Below are 16133 nucleotides of genomic sequence, written 5' to 3'. Positions count from 1 at the left end.
AAGATAATCAGAAGCCAAAACACAGGCTCCTGTTTAAAGGAGTATTTTCCTTTTTTAAAATATATCAGTGGTACAGAAACACAGAAAGAAAATGCCTCACTTCAGACAACTGTGCAATCCATGAGTAAATACATTCTGGCTTTTTGTTCTGACAGCTACTAATTAAACTCTTTAGGTGAAGTGCCTCAGTTTGAAAGCAGCAGCCAATCCATTAACTTTAATCCCCCAACATTGCTGTGAACACCTCCATGGTTCATTTAGTCAGTGTTTCATTAGATACAGAAATTAAACCTGCACACACAGACTGCTGTGATTCCCCTTCACTCTGCAAACAGAAATTCAGAGAAGAAGAGAGGGGAGTAAATGATTAGAAAGACTAATTGGAGGGAAGATGAAAAGAATGGAATATTATGGCTTAGCTAAAGAACAACCCATGTTGGGGGTATGGTAACCTTTGGAAGAAGAAAGGATTATTTTGCATAGCTTGTAGAGCTTACTCACAAGTTAAAGAATTAAATCAAGGAGAGGAAAATTTAAGCAGAATTATCAAGGGAAGCACTGTAACAATAAAAGAGTCTCCTGGGGAAACTGGGGAAAGATTCATTCACACACATTTAAAACCAGACAGGACAAAAACTGGGAAATTTGATGTAGGAATAATTCCTTACCTCACAGCAAATGACCAGCAGGTCTTTCCCATCATTTCTTTTAACCTTTCTGAACAGAATTCTTAAGAAACACTGTGTGCAATTTGCTCCCACCCCTCTACTTCTAAGCACAGTTAGAAACTTACTTTTCACCAAAAGCCTTTCTCCAAAATTCTGCAGCATCTGCCTTGGTGATCCTGAAGGTGTCCCCCTGGAAGAGACCACTGGGGAAAATCCCTTTGAGTTCTGCCAACATGTGGCTGAATATCAGGGACAATTTGGTCAGGTTCCTCCTGCAAAGGACCACAAAAATTTGTTTCTTTTAGTAAAAAAAAGGGTTTAGTATTCTGAGCAAAGCAGAACCAGCAGTTATTACAATTCAAGGATATAAAACTCTTATTTGGGGCTCTCTTTCAAGTGTTTCCTCAGCATTCAGAACATCCAAAACATGGGAATTACCAGCAAAGTCTGTGTTTGCCAAAACATTTTCCACAAACTCTGTATAATCTCTACAAGGTGGACAGGCAAAAATCCTCTCATGGAAGAACACAACCACAGAAAATGTGTAAAACCAGCACTCAGACCTCAACAAATAAGCATTGAGGACAAAATCTCATCAGCTTTGGGTCTGAATATTCCTTCTGAGAGCACATGGAACTGCTCCTGCCCCAGACAATGGAAGCTGAATGTCCTTGCAGGTCTCCAGAGGCTCCCAACACAATGGATTTGCTCAGGGAATGGCAAACTGATCACAAGAGCCCCAAGCTCCCAAGGGAATGCAGAAACACCTGCAGCTTTTTCCTGAAATGGTAACAACTCACACACAAAAGCTCCATGGTCAGGGCTCTCCAATGGATTGTGTTTAATTATCCAATTTCAATTACAGCTGCTGCCCCAAGTCCCTTCTCTGCCTGATGAGGAGTGCTCTATCCCAGAGGATATGCCCTTTTTTTAAGCTGGAGAATAGATATTTTCTGCTATTCTATTTCACCACAGGTACCTTTCTCTCACTATTTTATCCAAATAAAGGATCCTCTCTTCTCCTCCACTCCATTGCAAGGAAAACTTCATGAAAAGGAGATTTCTAGGCCAGAGTTGTTTTTTTTTTTTTTTCATCACATGTTTGAAGGTAAAAGAAGGAATTGGCATCATGTGGGAAAGAAGAAGCATCAACCACCCAGGCATGGCACAGAATCTCTCATGGCACTGATTATTTAAATATTGAACCACAGAGGGAGGGAACAGCCCCAAACACATTGGATTTTCTTGTTTTGCCATCTCTCCCCCCAGAGTTTGCTGCTGTTGCAGAAGACACTGGTGATGGCAGCAAACTCCACTCCCCCAGGCTCCAGCCTTCCACCACTTTCTGGTATTCTGCTTGGATTGGTTCCTTTTCACTTCACCTTGGATGTTTTTTTGCTCCAAACATGCCATTCCTACTTGAAAGATTTTTCCTGTTAATGTGCCTGATTGCAGAACTGACCTTCAGCCTTTCCACAAAAATTCCCTGGACATTTGGGACAATTCCCATATTTTCACAGGGTCTAGACTCAACTGGAAGTGACCATAGTGCTTGACATATATTCAGTATTTACATGAGCTCTTTCTCCATACCCTGACAATCTGGGTAGATTAGAAGAGCCCAAAACTCTAAATTTTCTCTGACAGCACTTCTCTCTTACCCTTCTTTATTAGCTACATTTCAATTAGTGCACAGCAATGAAAGCCACTCCAAGTGTTCCTGGAAGGAATTCTGGTTTTTGCCATTTCTTACATGTCCAACAACAGCTTGGGATTAGCAGAAGGAAAAGGCTCAGCTGCTCTTCAGGAGCTGTTCCCATTCCCCAGCTGCCTCTGGGTGTGTCACACACTCACACTGGGCATTTGGAAGTTCTACAGCTTGGATTTGGCATCTTCAGGAATTCAAAGCTGTGTGTTTCTCTTTGCATTTGGAAGGAGAAGGTTCAGATTGTGAGCTTGTGGTACAGGAAGATGATTTCACTGTAAATTCACACCCAGTTCCTTCCCTCATGGATTCCCACCATGTCCTTGTAATGCCTTTTTGTGATAAAAACTAGAAAATTTGTAAATCAGAGGTGTGAGCTGTGGACTTCTGAAAGCCCTCACTCCCATAAAATGGCAAAAAAAAAAAAAAGACAGTTTGTGTTATTGTGAATATTCCTGGCCCATTGTTTATCTCTTCTGCCTGAGCTGAGCACATCAGTTAATGAGAGAAATAAGAACTTCCTCAGGCTTAAGGATGGATAAACAAATGGTTTTATACACACACACATTGAAGGACTTGGTTTCCAAAACCATTCTGGATAGCTGAACATTTTAAATTCACAAGGTTATCAAAAAAATTTTTTTAATAAATATTCAGTTCTATTGTAGGTAAATAACAGGAAAAACCACAGGAAGTGAACATGAAGAGCAGCAAATTGCAAAATACTTTTACATACAGCAGTTAGCAATCCTATGCTGAAAGGACAAATGTTGTCTTTATTTTAACAATTGAATTTGTAAATTTATGCAGACCAAATAAACACTTGCAATTATAGAGAATATTTTTATTGGCATATCAAAGTTGTGAATGTGCTCCCAGAAGAAGGTGCATGTATTCAAATAATATTTATGGGTCTGAGACTGGAGATTTCCAAATAGTTTTGGCCACACACCTCCAGTAATATCCCACAATGGCCATTTTTCAAAATTTTACCTAAACACATCAATCCACATAAAAATGTCACCAAGGGCTCCAGCACAAGTTAACTTACAAATTCAAGAATTAAATCTTAAAAAGAATTAAGGAAAATTAAGTTTTGCAAGTTAAAGGATTAAATGCCAAGCAGAAAGAAGAGCTGATTGCAGCTGGGGAATTTCAAGTGCTGAAAATGTCACCCAGGGGGCTCAGGCCACATCAGTGGAGTGTCCCCAGAGTGTGCACAGCTGCAGAAACACCTGGGGCACTTCAAAGAGCCTGTGCTCTGTGTCACAGCAGCAGCTCAGGTGGGACTGCACATCCCCCAGTGCTGCCACACACATCTGCAAAGCTTTGGGTTTGTTTGGGTTGGAAACAATGAATTAATATGTAAAAAAACCATTTTTTTTTTCTGCTGTGTAGAGTAAACAAGTGTTGCAGTTGTGAGGAACACCTGCAGCAGGACATGGAGGGATCAGTCACTCAGGGAGAGCTGAGCTGGTTTTTAACAGCTCCACACTCAGCAGGCTGAACACACAACTCTGGGGGAGCAAAAGCAGCAGAGAGCAAGAGTTTTTCCAGGAGACTCCCCCCTCCTTCCCTCCTGCACCAGGATGGGTTTGCTCCTCACATTCTGTGGGATTCCAGAGGCTGAGCAGAAATTCCAGGTGCAGCCCCTCCTGCCAGTTCTGCTGCTGGTGTCTCCCCTCAGACCCTCAGCAGATTTTTTTTTTTTTCCCAGTTTCCTGGACAAAAGTGTTTTTCCTCTGTATGGGCTCAGTGGAAAGGCACTGAAGGCAGAGGATGGTTTAATCAGGGATGTGTCTCTCAGCCACCTTGGCACAATTAGTTAAATTAATGTGCTTTGTGACTAAATGCCTTTTCCCCTCAAGGCAATGCACACGTGGCACAACCATTTCTGCCACTGCCAGCTACAATTTTTTTTTTTTTTATTTTCCTCCAGTATTTCTCCAGCTCCCCAGCTGACACAGTATAATTTAGCTGCTCTCACAAGGATCAGCTCCACGGGCTGATTTAGTCACAATATTGTGCTCACATGCCATCATTTGATGTGCACACTCTGCTGTAAAGCTCATTTTGCTGAAGGCATGGCACAAACACACAGGATTGAGGAGCTGCAGCACAAGAAACCAACCTCAGAACGTTTCACTTCTCTGGAATTATTGTCCTTATTTCTTATTCTTACATCTTTACCACCAGATTCTGTTTAGGGTTAACATCCACTGGATAAACTGCAAGCTCCACTACTCATGAAAACACAAACCACAAACCCACAAGTTGTTTTTTTTTTCCTATAACTACATCTTACAATTTTATACTAGAAGAGCTAAAAAAAAAAAAAAAAACCAAAAAAAAACCAACAACTAGCACTTTTAACGACTCCAACAAGTAAAATGCACCTTTCAGAAACCACAAAGTGAGGTGCTGATGTCACACCAGGCATGAGCAGCTTGATGTGCCTGCTTTCAAACAGAAGATTCTGTGCTCCCAGCCCAGCCAGGAGTTTTCTGTGCTCATGTTCACAGGCAGTGGAAATGCTCCAGGTGATCCCAAACTGGTTTTTGTAACCCTGAGGCTGCTCCTCTCCACACAGCCATAGGGCTTAAAAATAGAAACAGAGGAACTACTTTCAACAAAACTTGCAGCACAGGAAGTGAATGAAATTCCACTTAACTATTGCTGGCTCAACAGAGTAACACACACAGGATTTCCTCAGAGTGACTAAAAGAACAGATTAATATTAAATGTATTGTTTGTTCTATAGAATTGTTCACCACCAGCTCCTTTTTCAGTGTTTTAGGTGTTATGCTCTGCTGGACCCTGGCACTTTTTCAGGACACATAAATAAATTTTAACACCTTGAGTTGTGTGAGCAGAGCCTGCCCATCACTTCAGGAGGTGACACAAAACACACTGCAGGCCACCAACCACCCCAAACTGTTCTATTTCCTTATTAGTATGCAAATAGCTGTGAGTGATGTGCAGCAGAAAGGACATCAGGCCACTGTGCTGACCACAGGGACCAAACCAAATGAACTTTAAAGGATCTGGATTTTTTATTTTATGCACAAGTGTTGGTGTTATAATTTTTTCCCACTGTTAAAATGCTAAAAACCCACTTTTAAAATGTAAATTTTAGAGGAAATGCTTTAAAGAGAGGAATATATTTGATGTTATTAATGGGCTTTAAAGAGCTCAACATATATTTAGAGGACTGACAAGGTAAGGGATAAAACTCTCACTTAGGTAACAGATTAATTTATTTTACCAGATTCAAGGGGATTACACAACAAACATACTGCTCAGGACATTTCTCATTGTACCTGATTCTGGCTTCTCTGCACTGGAATCAAAATTTGCATTTCAGGGGCTCTTTGCAACAGTTCAAGAGAAAACTACAGCACAAAATCCCTGCCTGCAAGTCAAGGAAAATTCCATATTTCATGATTCATCTTCAGCCACCTCAAAACTGGCTTGGATACCAAGTGGGAATGAAAAGGAGCCAAGGCAGAGTAGATATTAAATATCTATCTTTATTTTATTTATTATTTCTTTAATAATCTTTAATTTCTTTATTCTCAGGGTGGGCAGGGCTTGGCTGTTCCATCCCTGGGAGTGCCCAAAGGCAGAGGAGGTGACCCCACCCCTGACAGGGATTGGGATGAGTTAAAATCCAACCCCAAAAATCCCAAATGTGGCATTTCAGCCCTGAACAGCCCAGCCAAGCACAAAAGTACATTTGCCAATTAGCAGCAGCAGCACATTTTTTGGCCAGCATGGAGAAATCCATCACATTTCCAATGATAATTACTACAAATGAACTTGTAATTTTACCCACAACAACAAGTCCACAGCTTCCCATAAAACTCTACAATTTTATAGGCACTGAGAGGAAAGAATAAAAAATCTTCCTTCCTTATTATGCAATCATCTGAAATCTTGCATTTTTCCACAAATTGATTTTACAGACAGAGAGAAAACTATAATGAATGCAAGCTTAAGCCAATTATGCTAAGTGTTACTTAAGTTCCAAAACTATCACCTAAACTGCAATTTAAAAGCAAATTAGAAAGAAATAATTCACATTCCTCCCTTCCAACAACATTTCCATGATAATGAATTTCTTCTTGGGTAATAAGCAGTTAGTTAGTGTTCATATGCTGGAGCCTGGCAAGGAAACCTTTCTTGTGGGCAGCTTTGGAGCCTGTGCTTTTCTTTAAGATGTTCTAATTTAAATGCAGATGTAGACTTCACACTAGTGGGTTTTGTTTACAAAAAAAAAAAAAAAAAAAAAAAAAAGAAAAAAAAAAGTGCTGCTGTATTAGAAGGAAGTGACAGAAAGAGGACTCGTGCACCATTTTGAGTTCCACATTTTGCACTATCTCATTTTCACTGGGCAGGAATGTGTGCAAGAGGTCTCAAAAATGAGATTACAGCACCAACCCCCCCCTCCTCCCAGAGGCTTTTCTGGTTCAGGGGTTAACACAAATGTTTTCCAACTTTTTCCTCTTTAAATTCCAACCTTTTCCTTTTTTTTTTCTATTTTTTTTTTTATTTTCTTCAAGTCATTCTTCATGCACTTCCTTCCCCTTCAGAGATATGCATGGTCATTTCCAGGAGACATTAAACACTGGTAGCTTTTTCCTGTGTAAATTAGTGAGTCTTAACATTGAAACTGGAGCAGAATATGAAATCCTGCTGAGCCAGCATCCCCTAAGATGTTGTCAGAACAATTAAACAATTAAAGCTTTTTTTTTTTTTTTTTTCAGTTTATTATATTCCCTGCTTAACCCCATTTTCTCTACAGATATATTTATTTTTTTTACTTGGCATTGTTAACAGTTTGTTTCCCACACATGAACTAGAAAAATAACTTGTTCTATTCCTTAAATATCCAATCCACATCCTGAAAAATTATTTCTCCTCACTCACCCTGCAGCTTCCATAGCTGTGCTCTTAATGTGGAAATATTTGCAGTGCTCTGAATTTATTTAGAAAATAACCCTCCTTATAGACTGGTTTAACATAATTAGTGAATTTGATTTTTTAGTAAAAAATGGACTCTTCAGCCTAATTAATCCTTCCCCAAGGAACAGATAATTCCTCTACCTGTCTCCTGATCAACAAGCTATTTTTCACTCCTGCCATGTCAAGTATAATCTATTTACACAACTGCAAAACCACTGCTGCAAGAAGTAATTTATGTAGTGTGGAAAGCTGACAAATTGCAGCTCCTCTGTGCAAGCAAAAGGGCTGAGAAAAAAAAAAAAAAGGTTTCTGCAATGGAAACAGAAAAAAAAAAAAATAAATAGACCAGCAAAACCACCAAGCATTGAAATGAAACTGAAATTGAGATCTGAGCAGGTTCAGCATGTTCAGAGTAAGGATGGTTCCTGTCCAGCAAGGGAACCAACACATTGCAGGGAAAAATATGTTTATTTCATCCTTTTTTTTGTTGTTAAAAAGGAAACTCAAGAAGCTCACAATAGAGAATTCACATATTTAGCCCTGGATGTGGCAAGAAAAGGAAGCAGCACCTCTGGAAATGTTTTCAGCCTCAAGAATTCCCAATTATTGCACACAGCCAACCTATCATTGGATGATTTGCCTTCACCTTGTTACAATCATGCAACAAAATATCCAAAATTATTAATTCTACAAACATTATTTGATTCCAAACCTGCAGATGTTACTTTAAAAACCTCAAAGCCACCAAATTGCATCTGATCCACGCCCTAAAATTCAGTTTTAAACAGCACCAGAAGTTACTGCTGGTACCTCTCAGTCAGGAAGTGCACCCAGAGATTTAAAAGCACCCAGAGCAATATGAATTTTTAATCATGGAAGTGAGCTAAAGCAGGATTGAAATAGCATCTTGAAAGCTCTCCTAACAAAATAAGTGAGTTCTCCTCACAAAAATCACAGTGTGAGTTTAAGGCAGGAGAGGTGCACCCATGGTTAATTTATATATTTCTAGTTTGAAGCACATCAAAACCACAGAGCTACAGAGATCTCCCAAATCTCTGAGAGGAAATCCACAAAGTTGGAAATAATAAGGGTAGAAGGGTGATGCTCAAGTGATCAGGGCAGTTCTGATCCTGCTTCAGTCATTTTTTATAACTGGGCTGTAGGAACAAACCACAGCTCATGCAAATGTCAGAATTGTGCCTTTTGCAGCACACCAGGAGCCATTTGGGGGAGAAAATAACACAATACACAACAGGAGGCAAAATGAATGCAAAGTCTGGAAGGGAGGAGGAAAAAATCTTCAAGAACAATGGGGGGAAAAGTCAGAAAAGTAACAAGACATTTATTAAAATATTAAAGTCCTGTTCTCCAAACAGTGCAGATTAATGGCCAGAAACCTGCAGGAGATCAAGAGCAAACTAGATCATATAAATACAAATATATAAATGTATATTAATATATACACACTGCCATGAGTACATTCCCAGGGAATATCAGGTTCAGGTTCTATTTGTTTGCTTTCCAGACTGCTGACCATCTTCCAGAAAGCTCCTCCCACACTTGGAGTATTCCAGTTTATTAATGTACTGATAGATTATTATTAATTTTGAAATTATTAATTATTGCAAACATATTAATATTTTTCTTCAAGGTGAGAAAATTCCAGTTTCTTCATTTTAGATTTGTATACATATTTTATATCTCCAGGTGCATTTATAGCAGAAATCCATTTAATTTAATTAACAAAGAGCACTGAAGTGATTGTTTTCCAAAAATCATGGAGCCTGGCACTGGCAGTGCAGCCAAACCAAAACCCTCATTCTCTGTGCAGCTATCTCTTGAATCTGCATACAAATCCATGCACTGACTGCTCCAAACTTGTCCCTTTTGGTGACAAATTAAAGAGTGGAGAATGTTCCCAAGCTGAGCAGCAGCACAAGGAAAATCCCCCTGGTGTGACCCCCCCTGGTGCAGCCACTGCAGAGGAAGATGCCATGAGAGTGGCCAGGATGTGATGCTGTTTTCATGCCTGTGTTTAACACACAGTTCCTTCCCTGCTAAAGCTGTTTATTCATCAATGGGACAATTAGCAATTCCCCCAGGACTGTCTGTGAGAACTGCACTCCTGACATTCACATCCATCATCTGCATTCCCCCTGCTCCCTCAGGCAAACCAACCAGGATGATTAACTCTCTTGGAATCACTTCTCTTTGCTCCTCTCTGAAAAAGCAAGGTGGCATTTTGGGTTCATGACTGACACAGCTGTCACTAACTCATCAGATTTATGAAGATCACAATACACACACAGTTAACAACACTCCAGAAAGAAACTTCCATTTCTTAATCCATTCTTCCACACAGTCAGCAGCAATGCAAGCAGCAGCAGCAATGCCTTCTGGAGGCACTGCCACAGCCTTTGCAGCTCAGTATCATGGAATATGCTACACAGAGTTCAATATTAAACCAGAAACACGTGCCAGCACTTTTCCCCCCTCCAGTAATTCCAAGCTGTTGCCAGCCTGTTAACCACATTCTCCCCAGGGCAATTATGTTCAGCCACTGGGTGGTTTTCACACTTTTTTCTATCCTTTTTTTTAAAAAAAACTTCAACACCTACTTTAAAAACCTGCAGTGTTACAAATGTATGCCCTGTATATCTGTACCCTGCATAAATGTGCAAGATTCATCTTCCCCAGAGCTCTTAAATCACCTTGTCTTTCCTTTTTTTTGAGTAATGAGGTAACACCTTCTCAGACACATTAAATTTTGTTCAAGAGAGGTTTATATTCAGTTTCTACCTCCACCTCTCCTTTTTTTTTTAAGTTCTGCTCACCTCAAAGTTGTCCCTTGACCTCAACAATACCTTTGTACCAACACCTTAATCACAACACCTCTGCCACATTCCCTCCCTCCAACAAACACAAGCATTCCCCTCTGCATTACCTAGGCTGGGAGTTCTCCTCATACATCCTTTCCTTGCCTTCCTTGAAGAGGCTGATGGTCTGCTTGGTTTTTTTCATCAGGTTCTCCATGAAGACCCTGAAGTACTCGTTGTCTCCCAGGGTTTCCATCTTGCCCTCGTAGCGGGACAGGATGGTGCGCAGGTGCTGGTAAGTGTCAGGCAGCAGGTCCAGGATGTAGGGAGGGCTGTTCTTCAGGGCCAATTTGGGGTTTTGGCACAAACGTACCACCTGTGGGAAATGGAGAAAGGAAGCTTGAAAATGCAAGGAGAGGAGAATCAGCTTGGCACTGTGAAATGGTTAGCTGTGGTAAATCCTGCTTGCAAATCCTGCTCGCTGGTTGAGTTCAGATGGAAGTGCAGAATTCCAGAATCACTGAGGCTGGTAAAGAGCTGTGAGATGATGCCCAGCCTGTCCCACATCCAGGCATTCCTTGGGCATTCCCTGGCAGCCCCTTGTAAAGCCTTGTCCCACCTGAACCTTCCCTGCTGCACCTTGAGGTGATTTCCTCTTCTCTTGCCTGGAGGAAGCACAACCCAGCTCGCTATAACTTTGTTTCAGGGAGTTTTAAAGTGATAAAGTCTCCCCTGAGCCTCTTTTCCCCAGATAGTGAGCCCAGCCACCATAAAAGAATGCAATTTCTGGGCTGGACTGATGAAACTGATGATAATAAATTAATGTGACAGGGGAGGGGAAAGGAAGCCACTTCACTATCTGCCATAGTCAAATTTTTCCATTATCTAAACTGAGAGAAGTAAAGGGAGAGTTGATGGCAAAGCAATCATTTGAAAAATTAAGTAGTGAACTTTCAGTTATAGAAAGGGCTGGAATTAGAATTGTGCAGTCAGTTTTGGATCAAGTTGACAAGGTAAAAAGCAGCAGTCTAACACTTCTAGATTCTGTGATTCCCAGCAAATCTGAGCACAAAATGTTGCTACACTTTCCTAAAGTTTTTTCCCCTATAATGAATTTTATCTGGCTGCTTAACACTCAGGTATGAGGGAATTACAGATATCAAACAGTGCAGAATGCAAAACTTAAGACAAGTGGATAAGAAAAAGCAGAAGAGCAATTTAACATCTTTTTGCAGTACCTCACTTCCACAAAACCTTGTGAAACCTTCAAGAGGAATTGAGCAGTTCCCTACAGTGCACACTTAAATATCTACTTCCCTTAAACATGGATGGTAAACAGAGTCACCCCTAGCATTTCACTTTGCCATTTATGTGCAAAAAAAAGCAACCTTGTGAAGTGACACCTCCAATTTTATCTGAATTACAGCAGTGCCTTTACCTAGAGCTGACCTGAGAAAGGTTCCATTTCAGCCAAGAGAAATGAACACAGTGTATCAAAAATCAAACCAGAAAAATCAGACTGACAGCAAAAAAAAAAACAAACCAAAAAACAAAACCTCTGCAAAAATACAAGGAAAAAACAAACTACCAAAACTTTCCCTCCATTTTGAGGAGGCTGCCAAGGTCTTAAGATAAAGAGATGGATGGCCAGACAGCTGACTTAGTCAATTGATGCTGATGCCTCCACTGCTGCTTCCCTGCAGCCTGTGAACATTGTATAATGAACCATATCAACAAATTGAGTCAACACATTTGTCCCCTGAAAGAAAAAAAAAAACAAAGTAGTTTCACTATGAGCATGAATAGGTTCTAAATAGGCTCCTCAGACCCAGCTGAGCTGTGCTCTGGGCAGCAAAACCTTTCCTTCAGCAGAAATTGTTTATCCTAGAGTGGGTTGAAAACCTTAACACAGTCAGCTCTGAGAAGGAAGCCACATGAAGCAAGCAGAGTCTGCACTTCCCTCAGTAACTGGAAATAGAGAACAATCTGCAAACAGCCAGACCTGCTGCATTTCAGATTTTGGTATCCATTAGAACAATTCCAGCACAGCAGCAGAGCTCTGGGAAATCCCTCCCAGGAAGCACAGACCACAAAGAGTTAACAGAAAGGTCAAAGCTGCCTGTATTCCACCATCAAATCAGCTTCTTTATTTACCAAGCAGACCAAAATTAGCTAAGGAAGCACAGCACAACTAGGAACTGCTGCTATTTTTTTTTTTTTTTTGGTTTAGGTGTGATGGCAACGAACAGAAGAGATCCATGGTTTTAAATTATCATCCAAAAGTTTGCCTGGTTTATGTTTTGTTGCCTTTCAGGGAAACATTTTTGGGTTTTTAGACACACATGAAGAGAGGTGGGCCTGTAAAAAACCTGAAAATTGACTTCACTCATTTCCATTTTTCAAACTCAAGAGGAGAAAATAATAAAAATAAATCAGATTTCCCAACTGAGTTTTGAGGAAAGAATTTGTTATCTATTCATTCTAGGAAAAATAATCCCATCTAATCAAGGCCTGGAACTGAACCTTTCCCCTCAACAATCTGCAGCTTGCCTTGACTAATTCTGGATTTAAAAGTCCCAGGCCTGACCAACATCCAGGGGCTATTCCCAGGTAAGATTTTTCCTTCCAGGGCAGTTCTGAAAACTCATTTTTTTCCTTCCTTTAGCAGCTGAACAGCCAACTGCCCAGTGTAAGCCAACAGCAAAACAAAACCTACTCAAACATCTCTTATCTCTTGCTAGATTTGTGTCTGGCACTTCTCTATGTCACTTCTAGGAACTGAATGGCATCAGGAAATCCTTCAGAGAAGTTTTATCTCCTCTGTGCCTTCCCACATTTATTCTACTCTGCTCCATCCCAAGCAGCTCATGACTAAACCACCTCAAATACCACCCACAGCAGGCAACTCCAGGGGGCTGCATTTCATCTCTGCTCTGCAGAGAAATGCATCAACATCACACCTTGTTCAGCTCAAGGGGATGGAAAAGGGATTTTTTTAATGTCCTTGCTCTGTGTGACCACGTGGAGCTGGGGGAGGAATGGTACTGACAAAATTCAGGCTTTCAAATGAAAGAATCTGAAAGATATAAATATGTCAGGCAGCTTATGGAGAGCATTAGAGGGAAAAAATTTGGACAAGAATCAACTTGCATAGGAAATTCATCAGCCACATCCAAAAGCAGAGATGCAGGAATACTTTGACAACAGCAGCTAATTTTGCAGACTAACAAATGAGGTTGTGAGTGTAGTGGAGCCACACAGACACAGCACGAAGCTCTCAGAAGCAAAAACATCATCTATTAAACATGCACACAGGCAGGTTTTTTTATCTGCACCTGCATTTTCACATTCTTGGCCCAGAAATCTAACTTGTTCTCAACACCTTCCATTCATTTAGCCCTTCTCAACATGGGTGTTTGCTACACCACTAAAAAGATTTGAATTCAGATGTGTTCACTTGAGTGTGCATAAGTACAGCTGAAATCTAACAGAAATCTGAAAGGTTTTTCAGAGGCAGATCTCTCTTTCTGTACAAATCAGACTGAGCAGGACTTCAAACCTGACAGTGTCTCTGAGTAAACCCCAAAAAAACACCCCACTGCATTTTAAAATGCTGTGATAATCAGCTTTTTTTTCAGTTTTTCCTTTGAATGGAGCAGGTTATGAGGTCAAACACAAGCTGCCATCTATATTTAAACATTCCATACATGAAGATTCTTACAGTTTACACTTATTTAGGGTCCTGTTTCCTTTCCTACATTAGCACTTGTGCTTGGCCCTCAGTGGCTGTAACAGAGCCAATGGCACTTCTCAAAAGGGTTTTTTCTTTGCCCCAGTCTCTCTGTAGGTGATCAAAGCTCATCACAGGCACAGCAAGGCACAGCTATAAACTGTGGCTTTTGTTGAGCCAGCCAGCACAGAGTGATTTCTTGGCAGGAATATCATTTAATTTGCTTTAAAGAAGTCATTTGCACTGCCTGCTTTTAGCACCTACTGCAGGAGGTTGAGACAAGGATAAACAATGCAGGGGAAAGAGAAGGGAAATGCATAAGCCTGAGGGGTAATTGTATGAGAGATGCCCAAAATCCCTGCCTGCTCTGCTCCCAGAGGGGAAGGAGGTGGCCAGGTGACAGTCCCCAAGGCCTGGGGGCAACTTGGGTGATGCTCTTGCTCTGCTTTTAGAGCCCTGGACTCTGTGTGATAAAATGCACAGGACATTTCAGACTCCAACACGCCTTGATTTCAGGGTTGAACAGTTATTATCAATAAATGCTCCACCAAAAAAAGTTAGATTTTTATTTTGTGCCTATTTCTGAGTGCCTGTGCTCACTCACTCCATCATTTCCTGACAAGTGCCCAGGATTTCTGACAACACTGGACTGACCAGCACACCTAGCCAGGCCAGTAAATCAAATATCCCATCACACCAAGAGGCCAAAAGGGCTGCTGGCTGCCCGGGGCAAGAGCCATTTCCTGGCATTTTGAAAGGAGGAGGAGGAGAGGAGAGTCTGAATGACCCCAGAGAGCCCCTCCTAAAGGTGTGGGAATGGAAAAAGGCCTTCCCACCTCCCACGCCACAAGTTTTTCTTGTTGAACATCACTTGATACTTTCTGTCTCTTTCTGTATCTTTCTGTAACTATGTGTTATAGTTATTGCAAAAGGGTTCATTCAGGCTGTTACAGTTTTCCCTCAGCTGTCAGTTTTAAGGAAAAAGGTTTTGTGCTGAGTGCAGCAGCACACTCCTGTTCATCCCAAAAGGAATAACCTGACCTGTCACAAAGGCTCTATCACAGCCCAAGGCACTTTCCAGGAGCAAATCCCAGACTTCTCACCACCTGCAGCTCCCCACCAGCCCCTTCTCATTCCCAGCACCAGCAGTGCCTCCCCAGCACCTACAGGATTGGCATTATCTATACTTATATATTATTAATACAGGTATTACAGAATATCCTGGCTTGGAAGGGACCCACAAGGATCAGCCAGTGCACAGGGCACCAATCCCACCCAGTGTCTGAGTGTTGTCCAAATGCTGAGCTCTGGCAGCCTTAGGGCTGTGCCCACTGTCCTGGGGAAACATCCCAGATCCTCTCAGGCAGGACCAAACCCAAATTATCCCTTCTCCCTCCAGCTTGTTCTCTGCAGAGCTGCTGATCTCCCTTCCCCTTGCCATCCATTTCCATCCTCCACCAGATCCCACATGGAGTCACAGGATGCTTGGGGCTGGAAGGACCTTACAGTCCATCTTGTCCCAGAACCCGGCAGGGACACGTTCCGCTGTCCCAGGCTGCTCTCAGCCATGTCCAGCCTGCCTGGGACACTTCCAGGGATGCAGGGGCAGCCACAGCTGCTCTGGGCACGCTGTGCCAGGGCTGCCCACCCTCCCAGGGAAAAGTTTCTTCCTGATATCCCACCTAAGGCTGCCTTCCATCAGTGAGAGGCCATTCCCCCTCGTCCTGCCACTCCATCCTTCCCCCCGGCGCTGCAGCCCGTTCTGTACTCACACACTCCCCAGTATCCCAAATATTCCCCCTGGAGCCACAGCCCCTCTCCCAGCCACCCCACAGCCCCCAACCCCCCGGGCAGCCCTACCCCACAGCCAGCCCGGCCGCTGCCACCCCACCGCCCTCCCCACCTTATCCATGAGCTTCCAGCACTTCTCCACCATCTTCTTGTCCACGGCGCCGGGCTGGTGCGGCCCGAGGTGGTGGTGGTGCGGCTGGAACGCGTCCTTCATCAGCCCGATGAGCCCGCCGGGGCCCTTCTTCAGCGGCGCCGACATGGGGGCGCCCACACCCGGCCCGCGGGGCCCGTCCGGCACCGGGGCCGCGGCCCTGGAGGGGACCGGGCGGAGGGCGCTCCGGGCCGGGCCGGGCCGGGCAGGGCGGCGGCGGCGGCCGTGGGCGGTGGCGGCGGCGGCGGCGCCCGGTTCCAGCGAGGCCCCGCCCTCCTCGCCGGCGCTGATTGGCCGCCCGCCCCTC

General features: G+C 42.7%; 1 protein-coding gene across 1 annotated transcript in view; it reads right to left on the bottom strand.

Moving 5' to 3' along the window:
• CBL (Cbl proto-oncogene) overlaps positions 1 to 16097 on the bottom strand; it is a 31295-nt gene extending 15198 nt beyond the window's left edge. Inside the window, exons 1-3 of the mRNA XM_079326941.1 lie at positions 15788 to 16097; positions 10283 to 10530; positions 794 to 940 (exon numbers count right to left, since the gene is read on the bottom strand). Of these exons, the coding sequence (XP_079183067.1) occupies positions 794 to 940; positions 10283 to 10530; positions 15788 to 15934 (542 nt within the window). The 5' untranslated portion in view covers positions 15935 to 16097. The remainder of the gene's footprint in view (positions 1 to 793; positions 941 to 10282; positions 10531 to 15787) is intronic.
• Positions 16098 to 16133: the final 36 nt, after the last annotated feature.

The sequence above is a fragment of the Erithacus rubecula genome, assembly GCF_903797595.1.
Source record: "Erithacus rubecula genome assembly, chromosome: 25".
NCBI classification, from domain to species: Eukaryota; Metazoa; Chordata; class Aves; order Passeriformes; family Muscicapidae; genus Erithacus; species Erithacus rubecula.
This window is presented reverse-complemented; position numbering and strand designations above follow the sequence as displayed.